Raw genomic sequence first — 26,973 nt, 5'->3', positions numbered from 1 at the left:
TCTTTCAAGCCAACATGGGTGGGCAGGATCACCCATCTACCATTAGGAACGCATACAGATGTACCCTGAAGGTGTCCACCACAGCTCCACACACTAGATCCCCAAAGTGATAACCCAAGCTGCATCGGCTCCTGTCCCAGCCCAAGGCCCAGGGTGCCTGCAGGATGAGTTGGTACCTGGAAATGAGTATGTGTGTGTGTGTGCGTATGTGTGTATTTGTGGTGTGTGGTATGTGATGTGATGTGTGTGTGTGTGTATGTATTTGTGGTGTGTGATGTGTGTGTCTGTGTGTGCATGCGTGTGGTGTGTGCATGCATGTGTGTGGTGTGTGATGTGTGTGTCTGTGTGTGCATGCGTGTGGTGTGTGATGTGTGTGTGTGCATGCATGAGTGTGGTGTGTGGTGTGTGTGTGTATGTATTTGTGGTATGCGATGTGTGTGTGTGTATGTATTTGTGGTGTGTGATGTGTGTGTATGTGTATGCCTGTACGCGCACACATATGTGCAGAGGCTAGTCACAGAAGCTTTGTGTCAGGAGACCTTCGGGAAGGAGGATGGGACCTCTAGCACAAGCCAGGCAGGGCTAAAATGGAAGACGTAAGTCTTGTACGGTGTCAGGAGGGGCTCCTAAATCTGCCTCAGTCAGTTCTGCTGTGGCTCCATACTCTACTTGGGCAATCCAGAGCTCTTAGCAGGCACAGAATGTCTCTGAAGACTTCTAAGAACCACCCTCTAAATATTGCGTTAGGACTAAGACACAATTAAGGCAGGGAAAAGTTGGCAACTCCAAGGACTTTCTCTGAGCAGAGATTTTGGGGCCTGCTGACAGGCTGCCGATGGTGGAGTGTCCACAAGCAGCTGCTTGCTCCAGGTCTCAGCCCCATAAAGGTGCAGGGGTCATTCCAAGGCTAAGTGGCCACCAAGGGGCATGTGCTTGTCCCGCCTAAATGCCTTTAATTTTATAACACTGACACATTATTCACTTAAACAGATACGCTTAAAATATAGTCAAGTTGCCACGTCCTCCTAAGGGATCGTATTTATTTAGGGTTAAAATATGAAAATTATCTCAGGGTTTTCTTTTTTTTCTTGTATGTTGAACTACACTGCCTAATTCCTATGTTGAGAATGAGTCCCCCAGCCCCGTAAGTGCTTACACCCACCCCACCCGTGTGTAGCCACCCATGTGCCACAACATATATGCGCTGTCCAAGGTACAACCCTCAGGCATCGGCCCTGGCTGTCCACCTCATTTGAGACAAGGTCGTCTCACTACAATAGCACTGGGATTGTAGAGATGTGCTAACAGGCCTGGCTCTCCAGGGGCTCTGGGGATTTGAACTCAGGACCTGTGCTTCCATATAGCAAGCATTTTACCTACTGAGTTGTCACCCCAGCCCTTACGTATGCTTAAGTTGTGGCACTCCGGAAATATCCCAGTAGGGTCTTTAGAGAAGAGACTAAGGAGAAGTGATGTCACCAGGGTGGGCACAATCCGACGTGACAGGTGTTATCACAGGACACGGAAACCTTGACCTAGAACTCCCAGCCTCTTCCCTCTGGGGAAATAAACGCATTGTCTAACCGGTGGTCTCTACAGCGGCAACGATGGAAAAACCCCGGCTACAATCCTGTTGCGCTTGTGACATATTTAACTGAAGAATAATATAGTACGCGTAAGAAAGAGCACACATTGCAGTGCTTGACTCTTCCCTGGCATGAATTTAGAGGGTGCACATCTCTGCGCAAGGCAAGCACACTCCTCTCCTCCACCTGGCATCGCCCCCCTCCCCATGCACCAGGTTCATAATCTTTGAGCTGCATTGAGAAACAAAAGACAAAGAAACCGGCTGGCGAGGGTCGATGCCCACCCAACAGGTGAAGTACGCTGGTTCTGGGCCACCAACCCTCTGGCCGGCAAAATCTGGTGGCCCTCGCCTAGGCCTCCTCTGAGGAACCAGAGTCTCGAGCAAAAGGCCAAGGTCTTTGAGCCTCTCCCGCCATGCGATCACAACACAGACACGCGACCCAAGCTCACACAGGCTCCTCCTGTTCTCAGTCACACCCTCAGCTGCAACAGGGCCACCATTCACGGCCACAGGGACATCTCCCAACTCCTGTCTCAGAAGCAGCTCTTCGGTCACCAGACAGAGAGAGACAATGTCACTGTGCGCCCTGCATTAGGAATTCATGGAAGCTGCCGTGACCCCCGGAGAGACCGAAGGCCACATCCTAACCTGTCCGGAGACAAGACCAGCTGTTTGCGGGAATGAGCCTCACGAGGACAAAGGGACCAAATGTGGTAGTGGGAACCAAGGTCACGTCACGTAAGCGCACACACCCAGGTACTCCCCAAAGGAGGCACTGGACGTCTATCTGCCCCAGAGAGATGAAGCTTACAGGATGAGGACGTTCTTCTGTATGTATGTTTCCCTTACTGGTTGATGAATAAAACATTAATTGGCCAGTAGCCAGGCAGGAAGTACAGGCAGGGCTACCGGACAAGGAGAAGGCTGGGGAGAGGAGGGGACACCATGTAGGACTCGCCGGGCATTCCCTGGTAAGATAAGGCCATGCAGAAATACATAGACTAATAGAGAGAGCTAGCCAGGAAGGAGCCTGAGCCATCAGCCGAACAGTTAATAGCTAACAGAAGCCCGGTGTATTTATTTGGGCCTGAATGGGTGGCGGGCCCATGGGGAACAGAACCACAGCCTACACATATCAGAATGTATTATTCGGTTTTGGAGGATCAGCGGCTGGTGATACTTTCAACCATCTGCAGACTGAAGCATCTACCATGGTTAAGATACCTGATAAACACCAGATGATGGCATTTCACACCAATGCTTAATTGGTCCCAGTCCAAAGAGCTTGAAGATTTCTAAGCTAGTCAAAGAAAAAGGCACACTTTTCTTTGGATTTAATAACCTAGTAAGCAGCCAGCAACCCAGGCCTTGGAGCAGGATGTTCTTCTGTATGCTGTGAATATATATGCTTCTCTTATTGTCTGGTAAATAAATGCTAGTTATAGATGGGTTACCACGAGAAGGCTGGGAAGAGGAGACACCATATAGCTGCCGAAGGAGTAACCTTCTGGAGCATTTATGGGTAAGCTACAGTCTCGTGGCAATATATAGTTAAATGGAAATGGGTTAATAATTAAGAGAGAGCTAGCCAGTAAGAAGCCTCAGCCACTGGCCAAACATTATAAGCCTCTGTGTGTTGTGTTTATTCTGGACAACGGGCTACGGGACAGAAACTCCGTCTACACCGGGCATGTTGCCAGACTCATCCTTCCGCTCATTAACTGCAGGGCTGCGGCAAATAACTCAAACATTTCAGCCTCGGTTTCTTCGTGTAAAAAACCGCCCTTCCCTAGCAGGGCTGTAAAACATTTTACTGACAGTATAGCACATAAAACAAGCCTGTCCCTGGCGCACAGAAATCACAGATAGGCGTGGACCACCAACCCGGTGACAGACATTTTCCCACCACAAACAAGCCCCCCAGTTGGAGTAACATACCTTCACTTTGTTGTTTTCTATCAAATGCTGAGCCATGGATTTTATCAGCACATCAAAGAAAAACCAAGAGTACTAAGAGAGAAGAAAAAGATGACACCCTGTTAGGAAACAGGCGAACTCTCCCGCACCGATGACGTTAGCGAAGAGAGGCAAGTGTGGACCTTAAAACACACTGGACTCTCTGGCAGACTCGTCAGATCCAAGGGCGGGAGGCAGACGTCTGCCCTGGAGACTCAACAGCTCTGCAGCAAGAAGCCCCATCATTCTCCGGGTCTCCCCTCCAACAATGAAGGGACGCCGCCTTCGTTATCTTTATCAGTGTCCCCCACGACTTCAGTAGAGGGGCGATACCACGTTAAATATGCTAACTCATTCTTTACAGCTCTCATCTGAGACCCAACTAGCAAGTGTGGACCCGGATTCTGATCACACAGATTTAGCAGTGTCGGTAACAACTGTATAAACACATACGAATAGGCTTAGTTGATTAGGCCGTGGAATTTAACTTCTCTTTTCCTTCACTTTTGTAGTTTTATTTTTTTTCACTGAGAGAGAGGGAGAGAGTCTCAGCTCATGCTGATCGTAACTCATAATGCAAGACAGGACCCCATGCCTGTCTTCCCAGTTTTGGGGTCACGGGTGTGAGCCACCATACCTAGTTTTCATTAATTGGCTTTTGAAAAGAGTTAATTAGCAAAGACTCCTCCCCCCCCCCCAGACACAGTTCCAGATACATGTTAACCAGGATCTACTGGGTTTAGAAAGAACAATGTTCCCCACGGACTCAGGCTGGAACACTTGGTCTCCAGTTGGTGGAGCTGTCTGGGGAGGTCATGGAGCCTTTAGGAGGTGTGGCCTTGCGGGAGGAAGTACGTCACCGGATGTTTATAGCCTTGCTCCACTTCTCTCTCTCTCGCTCTCTCTCTGCCTCTGCCTCTGTCTCTCTCTGTCTCTGTCCCTGTCTCTCTCTCTGTCTCGTGTGTGTGTGTGTGTGTGTGTGTGTGTGTGTGAAGATGTGCTCAGTCAGATTCCCCCCCCCCCCCACCACCATATGTACTCAAAAGCTGAAGTGAACTTTGCTCAGGAAGTTGCCTCTGGTCATGGTGTTTCTCATAGCAACAGAAGACTGACTGACTACTACAAAATCCTTCCTACTTAGGCTCTTGAGTAGCTGGGACCACAGGCATGTGCCACCACAGCTGGCTCTCAATTTACTTAACTGTGACATGAAAATTACGTGCATTATCGGGGCAACATTTAATGCTCAACTCAGATCAAGTACATCCAACTTTAACGTTTCTCATTTCTTCATAGTCCTAGAAATAAAAGGAAGCTGCACACGCAGTACCTACTGTCTCCTGCCCTCACTGTGCTCTGCAGCAGTGCTGGAGAGTTTTCTGTGCCTTAGCAACTCTCGGTACCCACCCATCGACCTGCCCAGCCCAGCCCCTCATCAGTCAGTGAGTTGTTGTTGTTTTGGCAGATGAGACGAGACCTCACACATGCCACACAAGCATCCATGCAATTGGAGACCAATTCTAGCGCTGAGGAGAGCCAGGCTGTCCCCATCTTACCTTCAGAAGTTTGTTGCTAGTAAGGAAATCAGCAGAAGGCTTCAGAATGGTGGTCATGGACTTGGTCAGTTCCTCGTGCACCGTCTTATATTCAGACGCAATATATGGTTCAGCCTTATAGGCAAACTTTGAAAAAAAAAAAAAAAGGGAGAAGGAGCCTTTACTTGGCCGGTTCTCTCAAGCTGAGGGCAGAAAGCTTGTAAGGCCCCTGGGAACGGAGATGGGGACGGCGGCGCACATCCAAGGGTGGGAGAAGGGATGGAAACGGAGGCGGGCACGGTGATTGTGATGTGACAGAAAGAGCGTCCAGGATGTCTCCAGGGAACCCACCCAAAGCCTGATACCCATCCGAATCAGTTTGGAGCCCATCTAGCACACCATTCCAATGTCTGTAACGGGACCTTCCCGGAACGTGTCACAGGACACAGTAACAGATCCAGGGTGAATCCAAATTTTAGTTTTCAAAGAACCACTGAGTCAAAACTCACACTTTTTAGAATGGTGTTTGTCATTATGCTTATTTAACACTACGTAAGACCCTATTGCTATTTATCCCAATGACATCTCATGCTATTCCACATAGCCTTTTTATTTGATCGTGGCCAGAGTTAACCTTCCAGTCTCAAAAGCAGCAGGAACGCTGGGAATTTTGGGTGGCCTAAAAAGGAATATAAAGATTGCTACTGTATCAAGACATCTACCGGAGATCACTTAAAACAATTATCCTTTCCCTCCCCTACCAGTTGGGATACATTCGTCTTTTAAAAGGTGGAATTCAGAAAATGAAGGAATGGCTGCCTCTTTTCCAACTCCCCGCCCCCCCCCCAAGTACAAGCCTTGGTGGTGGTGGAGGGGCCACAGAGAACACGTAGGTTTTAAATTCCCAATGCACCCCTGAATAATAAGGCCTGTCAGAGAAAAAGTCTTTGGAAGGAAACTTGGAGAGCCACAGTTGCAAGTGATTGTAGCAGCTTGACTTATTTATTTTACATACCTTAACATATGACCTCAAGTGGCTCTCCAATCCTTCCTCATGGCACTGGGCAACCACATGAATAATGACCCTACACATCACAGGAATGAACACAGCAATGAGTAGCAGCATGGGCACGGGGGCATTTCATCATCTTCACAGCAGAACAATGGAGATGCTGTAGGCACTTAGCAAACAAGCAGACAAGGAGTCAGACGGGGTGCCTCAGCGCAAGATTAAAAGATGCCTTTCCAGGGTAATGATCAGCATACACTAGCGTCCCAGATAGGCTCCAGGCGTGAATGGACCGAAGGGAAGAAGGGCATGTATGGGTCGGTCTGTCTGTCCGTCCGTCCGTTGGTCAGTCCACCCATCCACCCATCCCCTCCCTTACCGAGTCACGTTAACTGCAACCTCCTCCTGGGTGGCTCTGGTGAGGACTCGGAACAGCTGGTTTAGGATGGTGGGCAGGAAGGCGATCATCACATGACCTTCCATGGCATGTAGACTCTGCACACAGAGAATGGTGAGACAGGTTATGTTATGTTTTTATTTATTTATTTTTTGTTATCAATCTATTTTATTTCAGTTATTCTCTTTGAGACGGGGTCCTGCTATGTGACCCAGGCTGAGCTGGAATTCATGGCTGTGGGTGACCTTCACATTGCAGCCTCCCAAGTGCCTGGGTCAACAGCTGCATGCCACCACACCCCATTGTGTTATAAGGCAATATCCACTTCTTTTCAGATAAGGGCAGAAGAACTTCCTCTAGAATACATGGGAGGCTGAGGGCATGCAGAATGGACTTGCAGGATCTGTGAAGATGTTCCACGGTGTCGGGGAAGAAGGACTGTTAACAGGGTGTACACCGTGGACCAATGTCATCACAAAAGCAGAGAGAGGCAGGAGAGAAGCTGGTAACCAAGAGGGGGATGATCACAGCAGTTGTCACTGAAGTGGAGGAGAGGCTAACGGTCATAATGGGCAAGTGTGTTCATTTTTTTTAAATTCATAGGCTGTTTTCTCTTGATTAGACCAAATATGAGTCTCCACCCCATTTCTCAGGACTGTTAGGATTTAAGTGTGTCCTTCTCAAAGCTTGGGATAGAAACTTAATCCCCAATACACAATCAGCAAGAGGAGGTGATCAGGCCACGGGGCTCAGCCTTCAGGAAGCAATCATTGAGATTGCTAGAGTGGGCTCCTTATGGTAGGAGTGGGTTTGGCTCCCCCTCCTCATCCCCACCACCTAACTCTTGTCTCGAACCTCTCACAGCCCTATGAACTGTGAGAAAATACTTTCTGTTCTTTAGGAACGGCCGCGGGCATTCTGCTATAGTAGCACCCAACAGGCTGAGCCGGGATGGCTTTTCCTGTGTTCAGCCGGTACACAACCACGCAAAGGTCGGTGTCTGGTGCAGGAGTGCAGGAGAGATTGTTCTCAAGGGAGAACACAGGGAGTAAGGCGCACGCAGGCAGGGGCAGAGCTATTCCTGAGTTCACTCTGGCCCACTATCTGAAGCCACCACGGTGATCCAGATAAAAGCATCTGCACACAAGCTTCCAAGGGGGCAGTAACAACACCCACCGCCTAGAAGGAAACCCAATTTACTTTCAAAGTCATTTAAAAGAGTGACTGAGAAAGCCATCTGGTACCTTAAGGTATTTTACGAGTTCATTCCCTGAGGCCTGGGCTCCAGATTCCGTTTTCTGACAGTACTGGAAAAAATTATGTAAATGCTGATCCTGGGGGGAAGGGGAGGGAGAAAGTCAGTTAGTACATTCTTCTAGAAAAAAGGCAGAATCTGCTTCAGGGAGCAAATAAATATTTACCTCTCCCCTCTCTGTGTGCATCCCTGTACGTCTGGGAACACGTGTGAAGGGTTTCCCACACCGGTGTGTGTGAGGAAGTTGAAAGGAATTGGGAGCCCTCCTCTACCACTCTGCCTATCCCCGTGAGGCAGGGCTTTTCCTCCTTAAGCACAGAGCTGGAAGCCAGCAGACCCTCGTCTCTCTGACCCCCTTGGAATTGTGGTGAAGAGCACGTGTGACGCGCTCGGTCTGTTACGTGGAATCTGAACTCCGGCCCTCATGACTTCGTACCGGGTGCTCTTAACCACCGTGGCATTCACCTATCCAGCCCTATGAGTGTTTTTTAAGATTATAAAGTTGACCGTGTGCAAATGACACCTAAAGGTCGCTCCAACAGAGGAAAGCTGTTGGAAAATGTCAGACATACATTTCTTTCCTGCACACATAAGCCACCTTCCATGTACTTTTTCCAGAGGCCTATAGTGCAAAAATATATGCATAGGGCATCAGGAATCTGTTTTACATAAACTTGGTCACATGATAATCATTGCAATGAGAAGGCTGACCCGTACCTGAGTGTTTACCGTGGACACCAGATGAGTGGAAACTTTCAACAGAGGCTTGCCTCCTTCCACCCACTTAATTTCTGGACCATAATGCTGAAAAGAAAAATGGAGAGACGATCCCATCAGATTAGCTATCTCACTATGAGGACCCTTATGGGGGACTGAAGGCTCAAAGGGCTCTGGCGGCTGGAGAGGTGCACCTGGCCACAGCAGAGTGAAGCTGAGTCTGCATTTGTACTGGGCCAGGTCCTTCCCATCAGCACACAGTCCTCCCTCTTGGGCTTCCTAAGTTGTCTGAGATGACAGGCTATTTCACTGGAAATGAATCAATCCTACTTCACCAGTATCTTTATGTTCTTGAGACAGAGTCTCACTATGTAGCCCTGACTTGACTGGAACTCTCTGTGTGGACCGGGCAGACCTCAAACTCACAGATTCACCTCTGCCTCCTGAGTGCTGGGATTAAAGGTGCACACCACCATGCCTGGCTTCATGTGCGTCTTAGGCAGACCCGAGGTCAGGGTTCTGAGATGTAATGAAGGTAACACCAGACAGAGCGGACAATCACATGGGAAAGACTTGATTCTCAGGGTCTGTATCAAACTAGAAGAACTGAGAACTCATCATTACTAGAGATGGTTATTCCCAGACAGGCTCATGCCGGACCTCTCTGTCATGGCGGTGCCACTCCAGGCTTATAAAATGCACTGAGTGTCATCTGAAGCAGCCTCTAAAATTGCACACATTTACTTCAAAATGAATAAAGAAAACCAACTGTTAAGGGCATAAAAATCCCGTGTGCTGTGTGTGTATGGTGTGTGTGTGTGTGTGTGTGTGTGTGGTTTTTAGCCATTCTTTAATGCCTTCTGATGAAACTGGGTTAAAGCGAACTGATCTTAAAGTCCTGTACCCGGCCCATGCTGAGCTCCTGGTAGCCAAGGTAGCCAGACGGAAGATTAGCCGAGACAGGGATGTGCCGTTCATTTGTCACCACCCTTCCATCTTTCAGGAGGGGAAGCCAGGAGTAGCCGACTGTGGAGAACAAAGGACAAGAGAATCCACCGTGAGTCCACACCCTTCTGAAGGAAAGCCACTGCAAGCCTGGGCAACGGGGGTTACCATCAATCAAAGTAAGGGCTGGAAGGCCTTGAGATGGCCTCTGTGGTCAGAAAACCAGCGATTTGCATAGGCAATCCAGGCGCAATTGCCCGGAAACCGGCCAAAGGGACGCTTTTTGCTGAAGGGTGAATATTAAGAATCCAAATGATAAACAACAGCAGCAGCAGCAACAAAACAACCAAGCGGTGAAGAAAGACGGATTCCCACCTTGTGTCTCAACAGGGTCCTTCTTTGTGCTCCCTTTGGTGGAGCTATCGCAGCTGACGTGGAAGAATGTGAAGAGCAGGTGGTGCTTTTCATGCAGCTGGGTTGGCAATTCTATCTTGATCTGCAAAGGCAAAAGCACAGACTTGCTGACATCCTACCACAGCCAACGTTCCCCGGGGGGAGCAGGTGCATGCTGCCCAACTCGAATGTAGACGTCTGTTCTCCAAACTCTTCCTACGATTAAATGTAGACACACCCAAGCTGTCAATGACCCCAAGGACAGGTGGATTCTAAACTCACTGACTGGGGAAGGGCTCGCGTTGCTTTCAGGGATAAGCAAATTGGAAGACAGACGCCACGATGCACACAACCCAGTTGCAGGCTGGGGCTGAACATTCCTTCATATACTGCCGTTTCACCGAACTACCGTTGACCTTAGACGACGGGGCTCTCAACTAGATGGGTCTCATACGCGGAGACTTGGGTTTAGTTTTGGCTCGAAGAATTAAACCTAGCACCTCGCACATGCTAAGCACACACATGTCTCAGTGTGCCATACCACGATCCTATGAGGAATTTGGCTATTGGTTTATCTTTTATTTTTTTATTTTTGATGGGAGGGAGATAATGCAGCCGCTTGAAAACTTCATACAGGAAACATATTACCCAAAAGGTTAAAAAAAAAAAAATTAGGTATTTGTGGGTTAAAAAAAAAATTAGGTATTTGTGAGTACATGAAATATATGTAGGTAAAAGTGATACTTGTGGGTGGTATATGCACACATGTGAGCAAAAGTACACACCCAACATGCAAGGGAGCCAGAGGACGCAAGGTGTTTAGTCCTCCCCCGCTTCCCGTGAGACACGGCATCTCCTTGAGCCCGGAGACAGGCTGGCATCAGCAGGCCCAGGGTCCTCTTGCCTGGACCAGCCCCCAGCTCCCAGTTACAGATGCATGTGTGACCACGCCCAGCTTCTTATACTGGGGCAGAGGATTTGTGATGGGAGATGTCATTCTGTATATGTTTCTCATACTGGTTAATGAATAAAGCACTGTTGGCCAATAGGAAAGCTAGATAGGCAGGACTAGGAGACAAGGAGGAAAGAGGAGCCAGGATGGAGAGACTGGGGAGATGCTGGCCCCTTTCCCCGGTAAGGAGACCACGTGGAAATACATAGAAATGGGTTAATAATTAAGACAGAGCTAGCGGATAAGAAACAAGTAACCAGGCCAACAACATTGTATCAAATACAGAGTTTCGGTGCGTTATTTGGGAAGACCAGCGGCGGTGGGCGGAAAAACCTGTATTCCTTACAGATTTGAACTCAGGTCACCGTGCTTCTGGAGCAAGCATTTACCTAACTCAGCCATCTTCCAAGTGCCCAACTAGCTACCATGAAATCTGCACACATCGATTATTGGGATAAGATTTATCAAAATTGTATGCACACATTCACAATCAAAGGAAACATGAAGCTACACGCTAACTCACAACTGTATTAATTAATGGCAGAACAAGCTGGAAGTGATTTAAAAGGCCGCCTCCTATACTGCTCCTGCAGTGAGTTCAGCTGTCTAAAATTCTAACAGAGTCTCTCTCCTGAAAACAGAACATGGCAATAAAAGGAGACCTCTCCTGGTTCTCATGAACTTTTCTTCATATGTAGACTACAAAGAGCACATAATGTGTTAACAGACTGCTGTGCTGACGACAAGGCCCTTCCAGTCAACATTTCGGGTAGCAAGTAAGTTCTGTATAAATCAAAAGTTCCACGTTAATTTTAGGTCACTCCAAGAGCATGCCAGCCCCGTGGCTCTCCAGCAGTTCAAGAGTAAATCATTCCATAGGAGAAAATCCACCAATAAACAGGACGATTCTTAGGTTCGGTAGTAACTATGCTCAAGGATGAGTTTGGTTTTTGTTAATTTTTTACGATTTATTCGTCTCCATAAATCACACCTGGACTGCAGTTTTCCCTCTCTCCACTCCCCCTCCCCTTTAGAAAACAACAGGCTCCCAGGGATCTCAAGTCAAGGACGGATTGGAAAGGAGCTCTGCTAGAATACTAGCTATGGTACTAAAGGTGCAATTAGCAATTTTCTTTTATTAATTTGTGGCTTTACTTTTAATAACAAAGATGTTAAAGAGAAAAAAAAATGTAAGACGAACACCAATTCTACTGCTGTGATTGCAGCATGGAATCAAGTTTCTCTTGCAGTCTGCTGTAACGAGCAAAAAATTTCCTGTCTCTCTCAAGACTGGCCAGACTGTGCTACGCCTTTGAAAGCGCCGTTACCTCATCGTAGAACTCTGGGTTTTGCTGGTGGTGTAGAACCGCAGCCAGGGCACTTCTCGTGAACAACGGACCACCGGGTCTGCCATAAATGCACTAAAAGGAGAAATCATCAAAGCAAACGCTGGGCTTCAGTTGATGGAGCGAGAAATTGGTCGGATGTGTGTGTCATAAGGAAAGGCTCCTCAGACTGCCTGCCTGTGAGACCAGGGCTGCGAGCCCTTTAACTCTGGGGTCCCGGAGAAGCAGAGAGCTTCCCAGCCTTGCCTCCACCCCTCCCATTTTTCCATGTGAACATTTATATTTGTCCACATTAAAATGAGTACACGGGGGGAACCCTTATTCAATACCTCCTGTTTCAGGCAGCCTGATCTCAATGACGACGTCTGTCCCTAAACTGCAAGTTTCCTTTGACCTCTCCCAGTCACTTTCTCCTTTCTGTCCCTTCCCTTTGCCACAGGGTCTCACATAGCGCAGGCTGGCCCTGAACTCCCTGTATGGCCAGAGGTCCTCAGGCCTGCACTGCCGGAGTACGGCTGTTTCAAGCTTGGGCCACCATGCCCACCTTTATAAGGTGCTGAGACAGAACCCAGAGCTCTGAGTTGCTAGGCAGGCACTCCAGCATCCCCAGCCTAAACTCTATCTTGAGAGTGACTATTATTGCTTTTTTGCAATAATTTTGTCTCCTTTTCTAGGAAAGTCATTTTAACATAGTAAAGAATTTAGATTCTGGAGCTGAACTGCTTAGATTTAAAACTCGGTTCTACTAAAGTATATTAACACAGAACAATTTAAAGCCTGTGCATTAATTAATCTTCTTGGAAGCTAGAAATGACGAGTCTTAATGAATCTATGTTCGGTGAATGAATGAATGTTCGGTGAATGGAAGGGTAAAGCCTGCCAACTGTGGTCCCAGGGACACCATCAGTCGACATTGCTGCTGACTACAGACAACTCAGCTGCTATTCTGTAATAGCTACTTAACAAAATGCCATGGTTATCAATACATCTACCTTCACACTTACTTAAATCATGACTTCACACCTAGGCAATGTCTGATGCATGGTAGGCATTTATACACACTTACTGAAGTATGTACACATAAGAGAACCCGTCTCCAACAAGAACAGCAAACGGTCAGTTAGGACTAATAATCAACCTACACATTCTATGACATTTAGCATAGGCCATTATACAGTATAACACTGTATAAATTTGGCTTGTATTAATTAAAATGTGCCAATTCTTTAACATGCACACACACACAACACACACACACACACACACACACAAACCTTCAGGGGCTGAGAATCTTCTTCATCGGAATCTTTGAACTCAATGCAAATAGCAATATTTCTGGCCTACAGTGGTATGTAAGAGAAAAAGATGTAAGAGAAAAAAAAAACCCAATATATATACACATTTATAAATGAACCTAAGAGCTAAATGGTAAAGTAGACTTGCATGACTGTTGCACTCACCTTAGCGAAGGACTTCTGACTGTCGTATTTCAAGTACTTTGGGTAAACATAAAGGTGATTGCTGTAGACGGTGTAAGGCTGGGTGTGTCTGGGTATGCAGGGCACAAACTCCTCCACTTCAAAAGTGACCGGAGATTTACTGCAGGGTTCAAACTGCCTCATGGGAATGTATGATGAATTCAGATAATCTGAAAAGAAATCCCACCCAAATAATGAAGACCAGAGGAAAAGCCAACTAAACAAAGGTGTGGGTTGCTTACTACATAGAACTGAACACTTACTAGGGAAGTCGGAGGAGACATTATCAATTGTAATGTCTAGATTGCCTAAAATCACTGGGAGTTTGGCCATTTTCTCAGGCCTGCAAATGAAAGAGAAAAATCAAGTATTATGAGGGAGGTTAACTGTGAAGTCTAAATTCTCAAGTGGCAGTCTGGCAGTCCCAGGAAAGGATATATGTGTGTGTGTGTGTGTGTGTGTGTGTGTGTGTGTGTGTGTGTGTATGCAACTTTGTAGCAACCACATGAAAAATATTAAAAATAGGTAAAAATATTGCATTTCACTTAGCACAACATTTATAGAATATTATCACTTTAGTATGTCATCAATTCAATGTGTTAAGTCTTCAGAGCCAGTGTTTTGCAGTGCATGCTGGGGCTCAGACTTCTTTTCAGTATTTCAAGAGCTCCTCAGTCCCATGGGGTAGGTAAATGCAGAGGTCAAGATAATAGAATATCACCAAATAGTGACAATGATACACTAACTCCAAATAGTTACAATCATATACTAACTCCAAATAGTTACAATGATACATCACCAAATAGTTACAATGATACACTAACACCAAATAGTTACTTACAATGATACACTATCACCAAATAGTTACAATGACACACTATCACCAAAAAGTCACAATGAAAAGTCTCCTTTCTCTTCAGCTTCACCACAGGGAGGCAGGGCTTGTTTGGAATAACCAGCATTCAGAACCAGAAGCCATATAAATGCTGGGCATGGAATAAACGATCAGTGAAACTTGTTTGGTATTCATCTGACTCCATCTAATGAAGACTCTCCCCATTGTCCCTGATAAGAGCTGCTACTGTTGTCAAAGAAACCAACACAGCCATCCTGACACCAGCGGCCCCCAACCCCCATGGATGGTAAAATTCCCTTCTTTGAAGTATTTGCTCAGGAAAAGTTCCCCTTTCAACTATGTACAGCTACCACACTGTATGTGTGTGCCTGTGTGTGTAAAGGGTGTGTGTGTGTGTGTATGTGTGTGTGTGTGTGTGTGAGCCCTTGGAGGCCAGAGGCATGAGATCCCCTGGAACTTGAGTCACAGGTGGTTGTGAGCTGCGTTTTGTAGGTGCTGGGAATCAAATTCTCTGAAAAAAACAGTATGAGCTTTACACTTTGGGGCATCAGCATAGGGTTCATTTTTGTACTGATCAGAATTCATCTTCTTACGTTTGAGCCACTTACAGACGACCCAAATTCCTCCTGAATCCAGATTCCACTATCAAATGTGACCTCCCTAAGAGCTTCACGTCATGGAGATATTTCACCAGCGCAGAATGCGTGAGTAGCCATCACTGATCCTGTTACATGGCACAGAGTGAGTAGCCATCACTGATCCCGTTACATGGCACAGAGTGAGTAGCCATCACTGATCCCGTTATATGGCACAGAGTGAGTAGCCATCACTGATCCCAGTACATGGCACAGAGTGAGTAGCCATCACTGATCCCGTTACATGGCACAGAGTAAGTGCAAGAGCATGTTCTCAGCACTCTTCCTGGCAACTAGTTACCCCAACAGCTCTACAGCCGCCCACTCACATCCCGGAGTCATTCATGGGATGCCGCACAGAGCCGTGGCAAACACATTCTGCCACGGGCTTTGCATTCCTCTGTGCCCACCAGCTTAGCCAACCCGTTTAAAAGAGATGCGGTCAAGGTGACTAGCTCAACATGACATGGCGGGCCCTGGAAACAGGATGCTGCCACACACACACACACACACACACACTCACACACACACACACACACACACACACACACACACGGCTCTTCATACACCACTTGTTCAATAATGTCTTACACAGCACTGCCAAGGAACGTCCAAGCTCAGTGTCTGTGTTGATTAGTTGTTTGTCAACGTGGCACAAGCTAGGGTTAGGTGGGAAGAAGGACCCTCGGGTGAGAATATGCGCCCATCAGATTGACCTGTAGGCAAGCGTATGGAGTACTTATTTTCTTGATTAATGATTGCTGTGGCAGGTCCCAGAGCACTGGGTGATACCACACAGGGCAGGCGGTGCTGGGTTATGTAAGAGAGCAAACTGGGCAAGCCGCGAGGAGCAAGCCAGGAAACTTTAGCCTCACTTCCTGCCTTGGCTTTCCCTCCATGGACTGTGACACGCAGGTGCGAGCCACATGAACCCTTTCCTCTCCGGGTGGCATTTGGTCGGGTGTGCTGTCCTGAGACTCCCGTGAAAGAGTAAGTCAGGGAAGACAGGGAGATGGCCATGGAGAGGCAGAAGCAGAGAGGCTGGAGTGAAGCTGCTACAAGCCAAGGAGAGCCCTGGCCCCTGGAAGCTGGAGGAGGCAGAAAGTATTGTTGCCTGCAGACTGGGAGGTATGGTCATAACAATGTTTCTCTAAGCTTTTAGTGGGGACACCTTCCTGCGTGTTAACTGACTGGTTTGCAATAGTTGCGCAAGCCCTAGGGAAGAACACACCCATCAATACGTGCAAAGCATTGTGGGGGGGAATGATTGCTCTGGTAAGGGTTATGTAAATGATCATCTTCCCCCACATCTGTTTAATAGCATCAGGAGAGTCCATCAGTCTTGCAAGTCAGAAACCTGGCGATGGTTTATCATTGGTGGGCAACCCCTGTGTCCCCGCTGTCGCCTGGGCCCGAGGCTTCACCTGACTCCCCCACCCCCACCCCATAGGGCCTTGCTGTCACCTGTCAGCTGACAGTGGTCTCTCAGGTTGCCTCCCTCCTGCCCAAGCTTCCCTCCACCCTTATCCTATCCCCCATCACATCCCCAAAACGTCCAGCAAGAATTCACCAGGGCCCGCTTGTCCCTCCCCTCATGGATTGCAGTAAATGCCCTGTCCATTCCCTGCCCGCCTCTCATGAGCTCTGGGTGGCGGAATTTGCATGACTGTCCCTGCCTCTCCCTCCCCACCACAAGAGCTTCACGTGTGGAAACGAAACGAGCAACACCTTAAAACTCACTTCCGGAAGTCTGCCAGTAGCTTGAGCATGTCGTCGTTTGAAAGCTTGTTGCTGTCTTGCCGATAAACGGCAGAAAATCTGCCATTTTTGTCCAGGTTTCCAGATGTATCCTTGAACAGCGTCCTGAAATGATAGTTCAAGACTCAGCTTTCCAAAGACCAAAGTAAAGAGAATTCTGGTCTCTGAACAGGGACTCATCATGAGCCCACCGGCTGGGGCCAACAGAAATCTCATTATCTCCAAATGCGGCGAGCATTAATGAGGACAACCACAACTAACTCGATTTACGCAGACAGCAGTGCCAGCCAAAAGCTTGTGCTGAGAAAACAGCGTACACATTCACATGGGAAACAAGGACGGAACGCAGAGAGAGGCCACTGTGGGACTTTCCCAGATGCGCCATCCCAGCTGGAGGCACATGGCCAGTGCAGGGACTCTCTAATGACAAACTCCTGTCCATGCTGCTGGGTCCGGCAGCTGTCCTCTGGCTCACGGCTTTCTCCTCTGCGACACTACTAAATGCATTTTCAGATCTGGTGATTACTTACCCTTAATGTCACCTATTTGAATCTTCCTCAACTCAGGATAATAAACTCAATAGTTAGGCCCACTTGTCTGTCGATCTATCTGTCCGTTGGTCCATCCCAAATATAAAATGCGGTCTCCCTTACCTTGCTGCCCAAGCAAATGGCATTCTGTACTGTCCCAATCTTTGGCATGCTTGTTTGGCGTTCTTCAGCACCTTCTGAGCAACCTGGAACACACCGGAACAGAGCTTTGAGAAAGTCAGGAATGGTGGGGGGGGCATTGAGACAGGAGCAGCTCCCACAGCGTCATCAAACAAGCTCCCACCATACCACCAGATACCATTGGACATACAGAAACGAGCGTCTCACAGTGGCGATAGGGCTGGATTCAAACCCAGTACGGGATTCTTTATTTAATGTTCCCCAGGCAGCCATTCTCAAAACCACAGCGTATCATTTCCAAGCATATAAATAAACCCCTTCTAGTCTTCATAAGCAACAGCAGGCTACTCTGGGACCAGCATATCTTTCCTCTCACAAACTTCATTTCTTTTTGACCAAGGGCCAGTCACAAGCCACCGAGAATACCAATAGGTGGTATTCATGCCCAAATATCTGTTTACCAGAATTTAAAGGAAAACACTAATGAACATTTTAAGCTTTCCCAGCTTCTAACGCGCACGATTTGTACAGACTCCCACAACCTGGGAAACACCATGATTAGTGCTGGCTTAAATTAGATACTGCCCTTCAATTGTTGTAGCTGTGCTTTATACACAAACACTATCTCTTCCTCATGATCAGTTTCGGCTTGTTCTAGGTTGAAGGGACACAATAAGCACATTGGCTTTGAGCCAACACCATGCATGCTGAGTGGCTCCTTTACCAGTCAGCTACTCCACACGTCCTTGTCCTATGACAGTGCTCTGCTATAAAGTGTGACTGCCGTGCAGAGTCAGGAGAGGCCTGCGTGTCTTCTGTGTGTGCAGGAAGGAGCCTGGAGGTCATTTACGTGACTCGAGTGCATCAGAGTCACACCAGCTTTAGGAAAGCTGCTTATGCTCAAGAGCCAGTGTTCTCTTCCAAGCTGCAGACTTAGGGTCACTGTCAGAGAAGCCCGGGGGCCTGCCCCAACCGTTGCGGTCAGGACTATGCCCTCACAGGCTCTCTGGTGATCTGCGAGCACCATCAAGTGTGAGAAGTGCCATCAATAGGCAGCCAGGGACCAGAGCAACAGATGACCGTGTGCAGATCCACAAAAGCCGCCGTGTGACTCTGAGAGCTCCGCTGTCCTCACCTTAGAAGGGGAGGGTGTGGTTGACAATATTCATGATCCCTTGTCACTACAGAACCCTGTGGTCCTTCCAGAGTCGCATCTCGTTTACACAGACGTCAGGAGACCTACAGTCCTTTCTTTTCAATGGGGGGTGTATACCCCTCCCTGAAGCAGGACATGGGGGGGGAGGTGTGGCCCTGAACACAGACACCCAATTCTTCCTCCCTGAGAGTTTACTTTAAAAGTTAGCACCTTTAATGCCAGCACTAGGAGACAGAAGCAGGAGGATCTCGAGTTTAAGGGCAGTCCTAGACACGGTAAGATCTTGCCTCAAACAAACTGCTAAGGGAAAGAATCCTTGCCTAGTCCACTCAAGACCCTGGGTCTCACCCCAAGCAACACAAAGTCTCCGTAAAACGATTTGCACAGCAATGAGTAAGTATACTGTGGAACAAAGCTGATGCTACACACAAGGCTTGGATAGATTTGTCTTCCAATGAGAATCAAACAAGGACACAGACAGAAAATGCTTGTGACAGCAAGCTTGAGTGACGCTTCTCCTTTGATGCCCTCCCTGACCCCACAAAATGAAGATGGCCCCAAGTGCTGTTCTAGACGAACTGTGTACATCTTAGAAAGAAGGAAGACACGACTCTGACTGGCAGAACAAAATAATGTTACCGTGGCAACCTCCTCAGGTGTAAGATGGCTGAGCCTCGAACCCTGTTTTAATGCAGCACTTTGGCAGTGGTGAGGAATGGATACACACCCAAAGAATGCTGGAAAGTCACACCCAAGGAATGCTGGGAAGTGGGCAGAGGAAAGGTTAGCTCCTGTGAAGTGTCTGCTCTTCATCGACATGGCTGCCGAATTTCAGCTCATGCACCTGGCAGGCAGAAGCTGCAATGTTGATGCATTTGCTCCTTGGAAGAATGTTCTGTTAGTGCAGCCTTATCTGGAGTCACTTTAAAGAAATCCTCACCCAATGCTTTGCAGACTCGGCTTGGAACACTAAGGTGGCTTCTTCTCTCCAAGAAACAAACTTGACTCAACTGTTATCAGCCGAAAGTTGTGTAGTGTTTGAAGATGCCCGACAAATGAAGGGGCTTTTACTCGAAGGGAGTGCTGTTTGGGATGTGTGGTGTCCTCAAGTAATGTCAGCTTCAGGACCTGTTTGATCTGTACCCTGGCCCTGTGAGGAAGGCTGGCCTGTGTCAGCCTTCCTAATCCATGAACATGGTCTTTAATGCCATCCTACACATCCTGGTAGCTGTGCCTAGGGTGTTTAGGTGGGCCACAAAGATGAAATTCTGGAATCTCCGAGTCTACCTGGCAAACCTCTGTTTGAGCTGTGGCATGTGCACTCATACTGGTTCGGCTGACCAGTCCTTAATACACTGAGGCCCTCCCTCAAATGACCCCTTACAGTATCAAACCGAGCCTAGACTCCAGAAAACAGTTGAAGCTGGTGAAGACAGGAGCACCCGACAGCTTACTCTAAGCTGAAGGAATGGTGTGTGAGTCAGCCACGGTCAGCTGTCATTGGCCACTCCGGTCGTGGGACAATTAGAAAACAGCGAAAGGGTTGTAAGTCTCCATTTTCTAAGTTTTTAGACTCAGTAACTTCTGACACTTAGTAATTCTATTGTATGGGTCACAATATAACTCCAGAACCCAAGAGGCGCATTAGCAAATGCAATAAACAATGGTTGACTACAATACTCGTGCTTTTAAATGATACATAATTTAGTATCAAGTGGATAATTCCTTCGAAAACTATTTTAAGATATCAGAGTAGACTATCAAAGTGATGGATTTTATTTACATGATAGAATACTTTCATTAAGAATTTGACACACTGCTGGGCGGTGGTGGCTCACGCCTTTAATCTCAGCACTGGGGGGGGGGGGGGGCAGATGCAGGCAGAAGCCAGCCTGGTCTACATAGCGAGTTTTAGGACAGGCTGGCTCCAAAGCTACAGAGAAACCCTGTCACTCACACACACACACACACACACACACACACACACACACACACACACACATAAGGATACACAAGAGTAAAAATTTAGCATAGTGCATACACTTGGCATATGCCAACACCTGTGCTCGATTCTCTGCGCGGTACATAAAATTAAATGGAGAATAAAGATAAGGGACTGCACTCTATGCTTTTAGTATTGTTTTTCATGTGTGGTGTGCATCACATCTGTATGCATGTCTGCATGTGTGTAAAGCTGTGTACATGTTTGTGGAGCACCAGAGCCAACGTCAGGCATGTTCATTAAACAGCTGCACTTTGTGAAGACCTAGCTTTCACTATGGATGGAAAATGTAAGTGGGTTCTGGGGAGCAGAACTGCAGGCCTCAGGCTTGTGTGGCGAGCACCCCATCCACAGAGCCGTCTCCCCAAGCTGACTATGCAGTTTGGACTACCGACAGGCGCGGTTTACCGCTGGCCTCGTAACTGTTTATGTTTTGGCAAGAGATCACCCCTTTGGCTGTCACGCTTTAACACTCATGAAGCACGGAAGCCTTTCATACCTTAGAGGAGTCTGAACTTTTCATGTACGGCTCAGCACAGTGTGTGATGCTCCCTTGGAGGACCTTCTCAATTCTGGCCACAAGGAATATATCCGGATGAGGACACGTGACTGAAAATATCCCCTAGGGAGACAAACGGTTCCCTTCGGTCAGTAGGATTCTAGATGAATGCGCAAAAAAAAAAAAAAAAAAAAATCCCTTGACCACCAAAGCAGCGAAGGGCAGTGAGGCAGCAGCCAGGAGACCTGGGCCACACCCCTCAAATGCTCCACAGTCCACTCTCTGCTCAAAGAGCTTGCTTGGTGGGGAAAGACAGAAGGAAGAGGCTTAAGGAAATGGACAGAGCCCCAGGCCACTACCCCCCCCCCTGCTGTCACTATATAATTAATTACACACGCTGCCCTATAATTACCAATCTAAACGGCCCCACTGGGGCATGACAAGGTCTCATCCGAGCAGTTTTTAATATACTGACAGCATGTGCAAGAGAAGTCTGCATGGTGTGGATGCTCCCCACCTGCTTTGGGTACTGCATGGCAGCATGGAAGGCATCCTGGAAGGCAGGTGGGCTCTGGCCGCCGTTCATCAGGGTTGGGAATGTGGGAGCCAGCATCTGCCGCACTGAGAAGTGGTTCAGGTCCACGTGGAAGTCAGCAGAAATCTTCCGGTTGTATTTTATGTCAAACAGGGACAGGGTGACGAAGAAAGGCTCGACCTGGACAATAACACCGACAGAATACGGTGATCATCAAGACAGTCCAGACAGCTGCAGGGGAACGCTGCTATTCCAGAAGAATGATGGGCCCCGGGGGTGACCGGCTCCTTGAATGATTACCAGACTTTTGTTCCCTGTCACACAGAGTGAGGCTGTACGTAAAGCATTTCAATAAGCAAAACTACAAGTGACCCTCCAGGAACGTCACTGTTTGATAATGCACACTCTCCAGGTAAGACAGCTGATCTCCTTGGGGCATCCAATACGAAATCCGTGTCCTGGAACAGGCAGCTTAAGTCTTTTAAATCTACCATCTTACTGTGGCCACAACTCCTCCCCTGCCCCATCCACACCCCAGTGTGAGCCCTGCATCTCTCTGCATCTCCACACCTAGGCTACAAGGTAAGGAGAAACCCTGAAACGGACCAACATGTGAAAAGGAAAACATTGATTCTTTAAAAAGAATCATTTTGAAACTTGAGGACAATTGTATTGGAATTTAAAAGAAAAAACCCTTGGCAATCGAGCTGTCTCAGTAGCTGCCCAGGGAAAAAGTGGAGGAGAGGGAAAACCCTGTGCCTTTTAAAGCCACCGCGGAACTCAGAAACACGGTGGACAGGGAGGTTTTGGGAAGCCCAGAGTACCCGAAAAAGCACCCATGTTCTGGCCAGCATCCGAAAGAAAGATATAAAAAAGGCGTGTGTCTTGGAGTCACACCTTTCTAAGATTTGGCAAGGTGGGCAGACTCAGCCAAACTTTCTGGATGCTTGGGTTCTGGAGGGCCTGTGCTGGGAGTTCTGGGAAGGAAAAGCTCAATATCATTAACGGTCAAATTAGCCCACCTATCCATCTCTTTAGTATGGCTGAGGTGAGCTTGTCTTCCTCCGTTGGTCCCTTGGTCAGGTGGAGTATCAGATCACCCAGACTAGAGTCTATGCCCATGACCGGGGGACTTCGATACAGCTCTAACAGTCTCTCCTCAAAAGACAAAGTGCTGGAGGCAAGAAGAGACTCTGGAGACTCTGTCCTTAGTTTGGTTCCCGCATGTTTTAGGATGGCTTAAAAAACAAACAAAAAACAAAAACAAAAACAAAAACCTGTATATCTCAAAAGGGAAATTACATTTGTGGTGGGTCCTTCCTCATTTTCAGCGACGCAGCATTGCAGATTGAAAGACAAATCATTGCACTTGACCAGGATCCTTTTCCCAAACTTTTCTTCAAATGGCTTCACTTCTGGCTCGGTGGATGAGAAGTCAAGTTTCTTTAAAACGAAAACGAGGATACATATAAACACACAGTACTCCCATTAAAAAAATCCCATCGTGAGTGTTCACACACACACACACACACACACACACACACACACACACACGCCTGAAACATGGAAAGGATACATACATATATACATATATACATACATACATATATACATATATACATATATACATATACATATATATATATATATATATATATATATATATATATATATATATATATATATGTGTGCTCAGATCCACAATAGTGCTGTGACTCTGAAGTCACATCATGTTTAATGGACACTCACTGTTATGACAGTCACGTAAGTGATGGATTATCTGCCGGATGCACAGTTAGGCAGGGGTTAATACTACAGTTATAAACAACCTAAAACCCATCGGCATATGTGTAAGGACACACACATGTCAGACATGTACAGTCAACAATAAAAAGGAAATTCGGGGCAGGATGTAATGGCACACATTTGCAAACCAAGAATTAGGGAGGCAGAGGCAGGCAGATTCCTGTGAATTTCAGGTCAGTCCATTCTACACAGCAAGTGTCAGGCCAGCCAGGACCAAACAGTAAGAAGTGGTCTTCAAAGACAAAAACAAAAGGAAATTCTGGATCAGTGAACGGTCCAGCAGGTAAAGCTGTGCGCCATAGAAGCCCGACCACCTGGGTGGGATCCCAGACGCCACAGTAGAAGACGAGAGGAGCCACGTACGATTCCACTTCGATGATTTTGCTAAAATAGTTAATTAAAAGTGGAACAGAGATCACCAGGGGCTTGTGCTTAAGAGACAGTTTCAGTTTGCAAAGATGAAAACTTCCAAACATTCTGGAAACAGATGGCGTAAAGGTTGTGTGTGGAGAATAGATGTACTGTGTTTTAAATTTCGCTTTCTGAAGTTCCAATTACGTATTTTCGAATGGCCCAAATTGTAAGAGGTTTGTGCTGCCACATTGAATAGCGCGTGGGAACAGTTAGGACGTCAGTGAAGAAATGTAGAAAATGGCTATCATTAAAGCAAAGCGGGAGGGGCTATTAAGAGGGAGAGTTGTCTATTAAAAGGACCACACGGGGGTGGGGGGGAATCAGGATTAACTATTGCGGGACCTTGTCCTTCATGGCGATGCCATGCCACAATAAATGTCATGGGCCCCGAGGGTCTTGGTGGCGCCACACATGTGGGTTACACACACTCCGTCTTCTCTCGGGGATGAAAGCTAGCTGAGAAGCGTTGCTGCCTCCCGGGTGTCTACAGCGGTGTGTGCCACACTCTAATGGTTAAGGGATCAGTGTGGACCTGGGGATTCAGGCCTGTGCCTTCCAGGAAGCAGGCCTGACACTGCTCTCAACAGCGCGCTGGATACTAGACCTTCATGGATTTTACATCTTATGTATTAAATTAGCTCTTACCTGGGCATCTGGGTCCAAGTAGAAAAGCTTCACTCTGCCCTCGCTTTTCAGCTTGATTTCTGCTTCTCTGCTGCTCTGTGGGCAAAATGAGTATTTTTGTGTGTGAACACAATCCTTTGTCCCGACAGCATCCCCCCCCCCCACCCCGCCGAGATACCAGAATATGTTTGAAAGCCGCCTGTTCAAGTTTAAATGAGAAGGCTCATATATTCCAATGCTCCAGTTGGCGGAGCCCTTCAGAAGTACAATTGTTGTGTCACTTGGGTGGGTTTTGAGATTTCAAAGCCCACACTATTCCAAGCAAGTCCCCCCCCCCCCCCGGCCTCAGCTCCTGCTCCAGGATCAGGCCATGCCATGCCCCCCAACACGATGCTCTCTGAAAACTATAACCCAGCTCAGAATAAATCCTTTTTCTGTCATTTGTCTTGATCGTAACAGACCCAGGCTATCTGACTACCCCGCCTGGACTCCAGGAGTCAGTAGCATGTCATCCAAGATGTATGCACCGTGTGAGGCCTGGGCAGTGAGGCCTACTGTAAAGTCAGTAGGAGCCGGCACTGGAACCTTAAGGCCGGGCCCAGCTGTGCCTGTGAGGATTGCAACCCAGATCTTTCAGCTGATGGCCATGGACTTGAGTGGCAGACTCAAGAATGACAGCACGCAGGTGCGGGTGGACCTGGCTGTGACCCCTCAGACGGGGGGGGGGGTGTGTGTGTGTGTGGGGGGGTGACTTTTAGCAGAGCACCAGGGCTCCCAAACTGAAGGGGCATGCAGAAGAGAAGCCACAGAAGAGTAGAGACGCGTGGTTGCGTGGTTGCGGGGCGGAGACGGAGATGCAGGACTTGGGGGGGGGGGCGAGTGTGAAAGAGGCCTCCGACATTGGCGAGATGGAGCCACCTTTGACCTCTTATTTGTCATGCCCGCGGTGCGCTCTTTTTGGCGATCACGGATATTTACTCTCCGTTTTCACGGATAAATATGGAGTTCTGACCATAACGCCCTCTTCTTATCTGTTACTTTCCCCAAAGCCAGGAGTCACGTCTCCGCCCTAGACAACGGGGCAGTGTGACAGCCATCATGAAGGAGTCTGCTGTCTTCGTGTCTGATGGCTAAGTAACATCTACTAATGCGTTTCTAACCTAACCCAGTGAGAAACTAAGACTCTTACTAACTTTTCCATCATGGCATTGTTATCATAGACCCTTGGCCATGACTCAATCTCTCCTGACTACACTTAACCAGCTGCCTACTGAGTTGCAAACGAAATGACATTCATAACTAACTCTGCAGGCCAACTCACCTCTCCCTACCTGGCCTTTTAATTTCTCCGTAAAAAGAATGACAAGGTGGTGCCAGAGGCTCTTGACCCGGCAATGCTTATCTGCTGGCAGCTATGAGTGACCTCATGGGTTAGGGCACTGTTCATATCACCTGTTTGTGCTTCCCACGCAGAGCATGTCCCTGTGGCGGAGATGGGCTCTGCCCATGTGGACTATGAGAGAGCTTCATCTCATTTCATCTTGCCTATCCCTTTACCTCCCTTTTACACACACACACACACACACACACACACACACACACACACACACCACACACACAGACTAGAACACACCTAAGTGGAATCTACTTAACTGAGCTCAAAGAACAATCTTGTTGATGGCTCAGGTGCTTCCCTAGGGAGTGGCGAGCAGTACTGTATACTAATTCTGGATTGAGTCCCTTGACAAAGACAGAGACTATGACTTCAGAGTTTGTTTTTCTGAGACAGCGTGTCTCAGTGTCACCCCGGCTATCTTAGAACTCAGTCTGTAGACCAGGCTGGCCTCAAACTCAGAGATCTACCTCCTCTGCTGGGATTAAAGGTGTGCGCCACCAAAGCCCGGCTGTGATCTTTGACTTTTAATGGTGGCTACAACGGTTGTTGACTTTCTGGGACCTGATTGCTAAGTTGACTGACTGTGTCAGGAAACAAGAAAGTAATGGAGCTAGCAAAACTACTCTGAGCTCTGCAGAACTGGGAAGCAAATAAGGATGTTTACATAAGAAGAGAATAATAAATATTAGTAGACAAATTGGATGTGAAGCCTTCCCATTTGGCACTGACACCCTATGAATGTGTCCTTCCAGGGCAGAATGTAGATTATGAAGAGTAAAAGCCACGGTCTACCTCACATGGCCAGCTGTGCCACGAGCTAGACAAAAAGCAAGTCTTATTTAAACTTATATAAACTTATTTATCTTATTATTTCTTTATTTTATGTGCATTACTGTTTTGCTATGGGTTCAGGTCCTCCGGAACTGGAGTTACAGATAGTTGTGATCTGACATTTGGGTGCTGGGGATTGAACCCGGGACATCTGGGAGAGCAGTCAGAGCTCTTAGCTGTTGAGCTATCTCTTCAGCCCCCGAGACTGGATTCTCCCCC

At 47.6% G+C, this 26,973-nt stretch overlaps 1 protein-coding gene across 1 annotated transcript in view; it reads right to left on the bottom strand.

Annotated features, from left to right (window-relative positions):
- The window catches only part of Dock9 (dedicator of cytokinesis 9), a 227,536-nt gene that overhangs the window by 65,562 nt on the left and 135,001 nt on the right, over nucleotides 1–26,973 (bottom strand). Inside the window, exons 10-27 of the mRNA XM_051195203.1 lie at nucleotides 24,549–24,623; nucleotides 22,986–23,126; nucleotides 21,666–21,863; nucleotides 21,149–21,271; nucleotides 17,474–17,556; nucleotides 16,803–16,925; nucleotides 13,835–13,914; nucleotides 13,554–13,741; nucleotides 13,368–13,433; nucleotides 12,076–12,168; nucleotides 9,778–9,898; nucleotides 9,362–9,483; nucleotides 8,458–8,544; nucleotides 7,730–7,819; nucleotides 6,468–6,583; nucleotides 6,095–6,164; nucleotides 5,101–5,226; nucleotides 3,527–3,598 (exon numbers count right to left, since the gene is read on the bottom strand). Of these exons, the coding sequence (XP_051051160.1) occupies nucleotides 3,527–3,598; nucleotides 5,101–5,226; nucleotides 6,095–6,164; nucleotides 6,468–6,583; nucleotides 7,730–7,819; nucleotides 8,458–8,544; nucleotides 9,362–9,483; nucleotides 9,778–9,898; nucleotides 12,076–12,168; nucleotides 13,368–13,433; nucleotides 13,554–13,741; nucleotides 13,835–13,914; nucleotides 16,803–16,925; nucleotides 17,474–17,556; nucleotides 21,149–21,271; nucleotides 21,666–21,863; nucleotides 22,986–23,126; nucleotides 24,549–24,623 (1,974 nt within the window). The remainder of the gene's footprint in view (nucleotides 1–3,526; nucleotides 3,599–5,100; nucleotides 5,227–6,094; nucleotides 6,165–6,467; nucleotides 6,584–7,729; nucleotides 7,820–8,457; nucleotides 8,545–9,361; nucleotides 9,484–9,777; nucleotides 9,899–12,075; nucleotides 12,169–13,367; nucleotides 13,434–13,553; nucleotides 13,742–13,834; nucleotides 13,915–16,802; nucleotides 16,926–17,473; nucleotides 17,557–21,148; nucleotides 21,272–21,665; nucleotides 21,864–22,985; nucleotides 23,127–24,548; nucleotides 24,624–26,973) is intronic.

Source organism: Phodopus roborovskii, unplaced genomic scaffold (genome assembly GCF_943737965.1).
Source record: "Phodopus roborovskii unplaced genomic scaffold, PHOROB, whole genome shotgun sequence".
NCBI lineage: Eukaryota > Metazoa > Chordata > Mammalia > Rodentia > Cricetidae > Phodopus > Phodopus roborovskii.
This window is presented reverse-complemented; position numbering and strand designations above follow the sequence as displayed.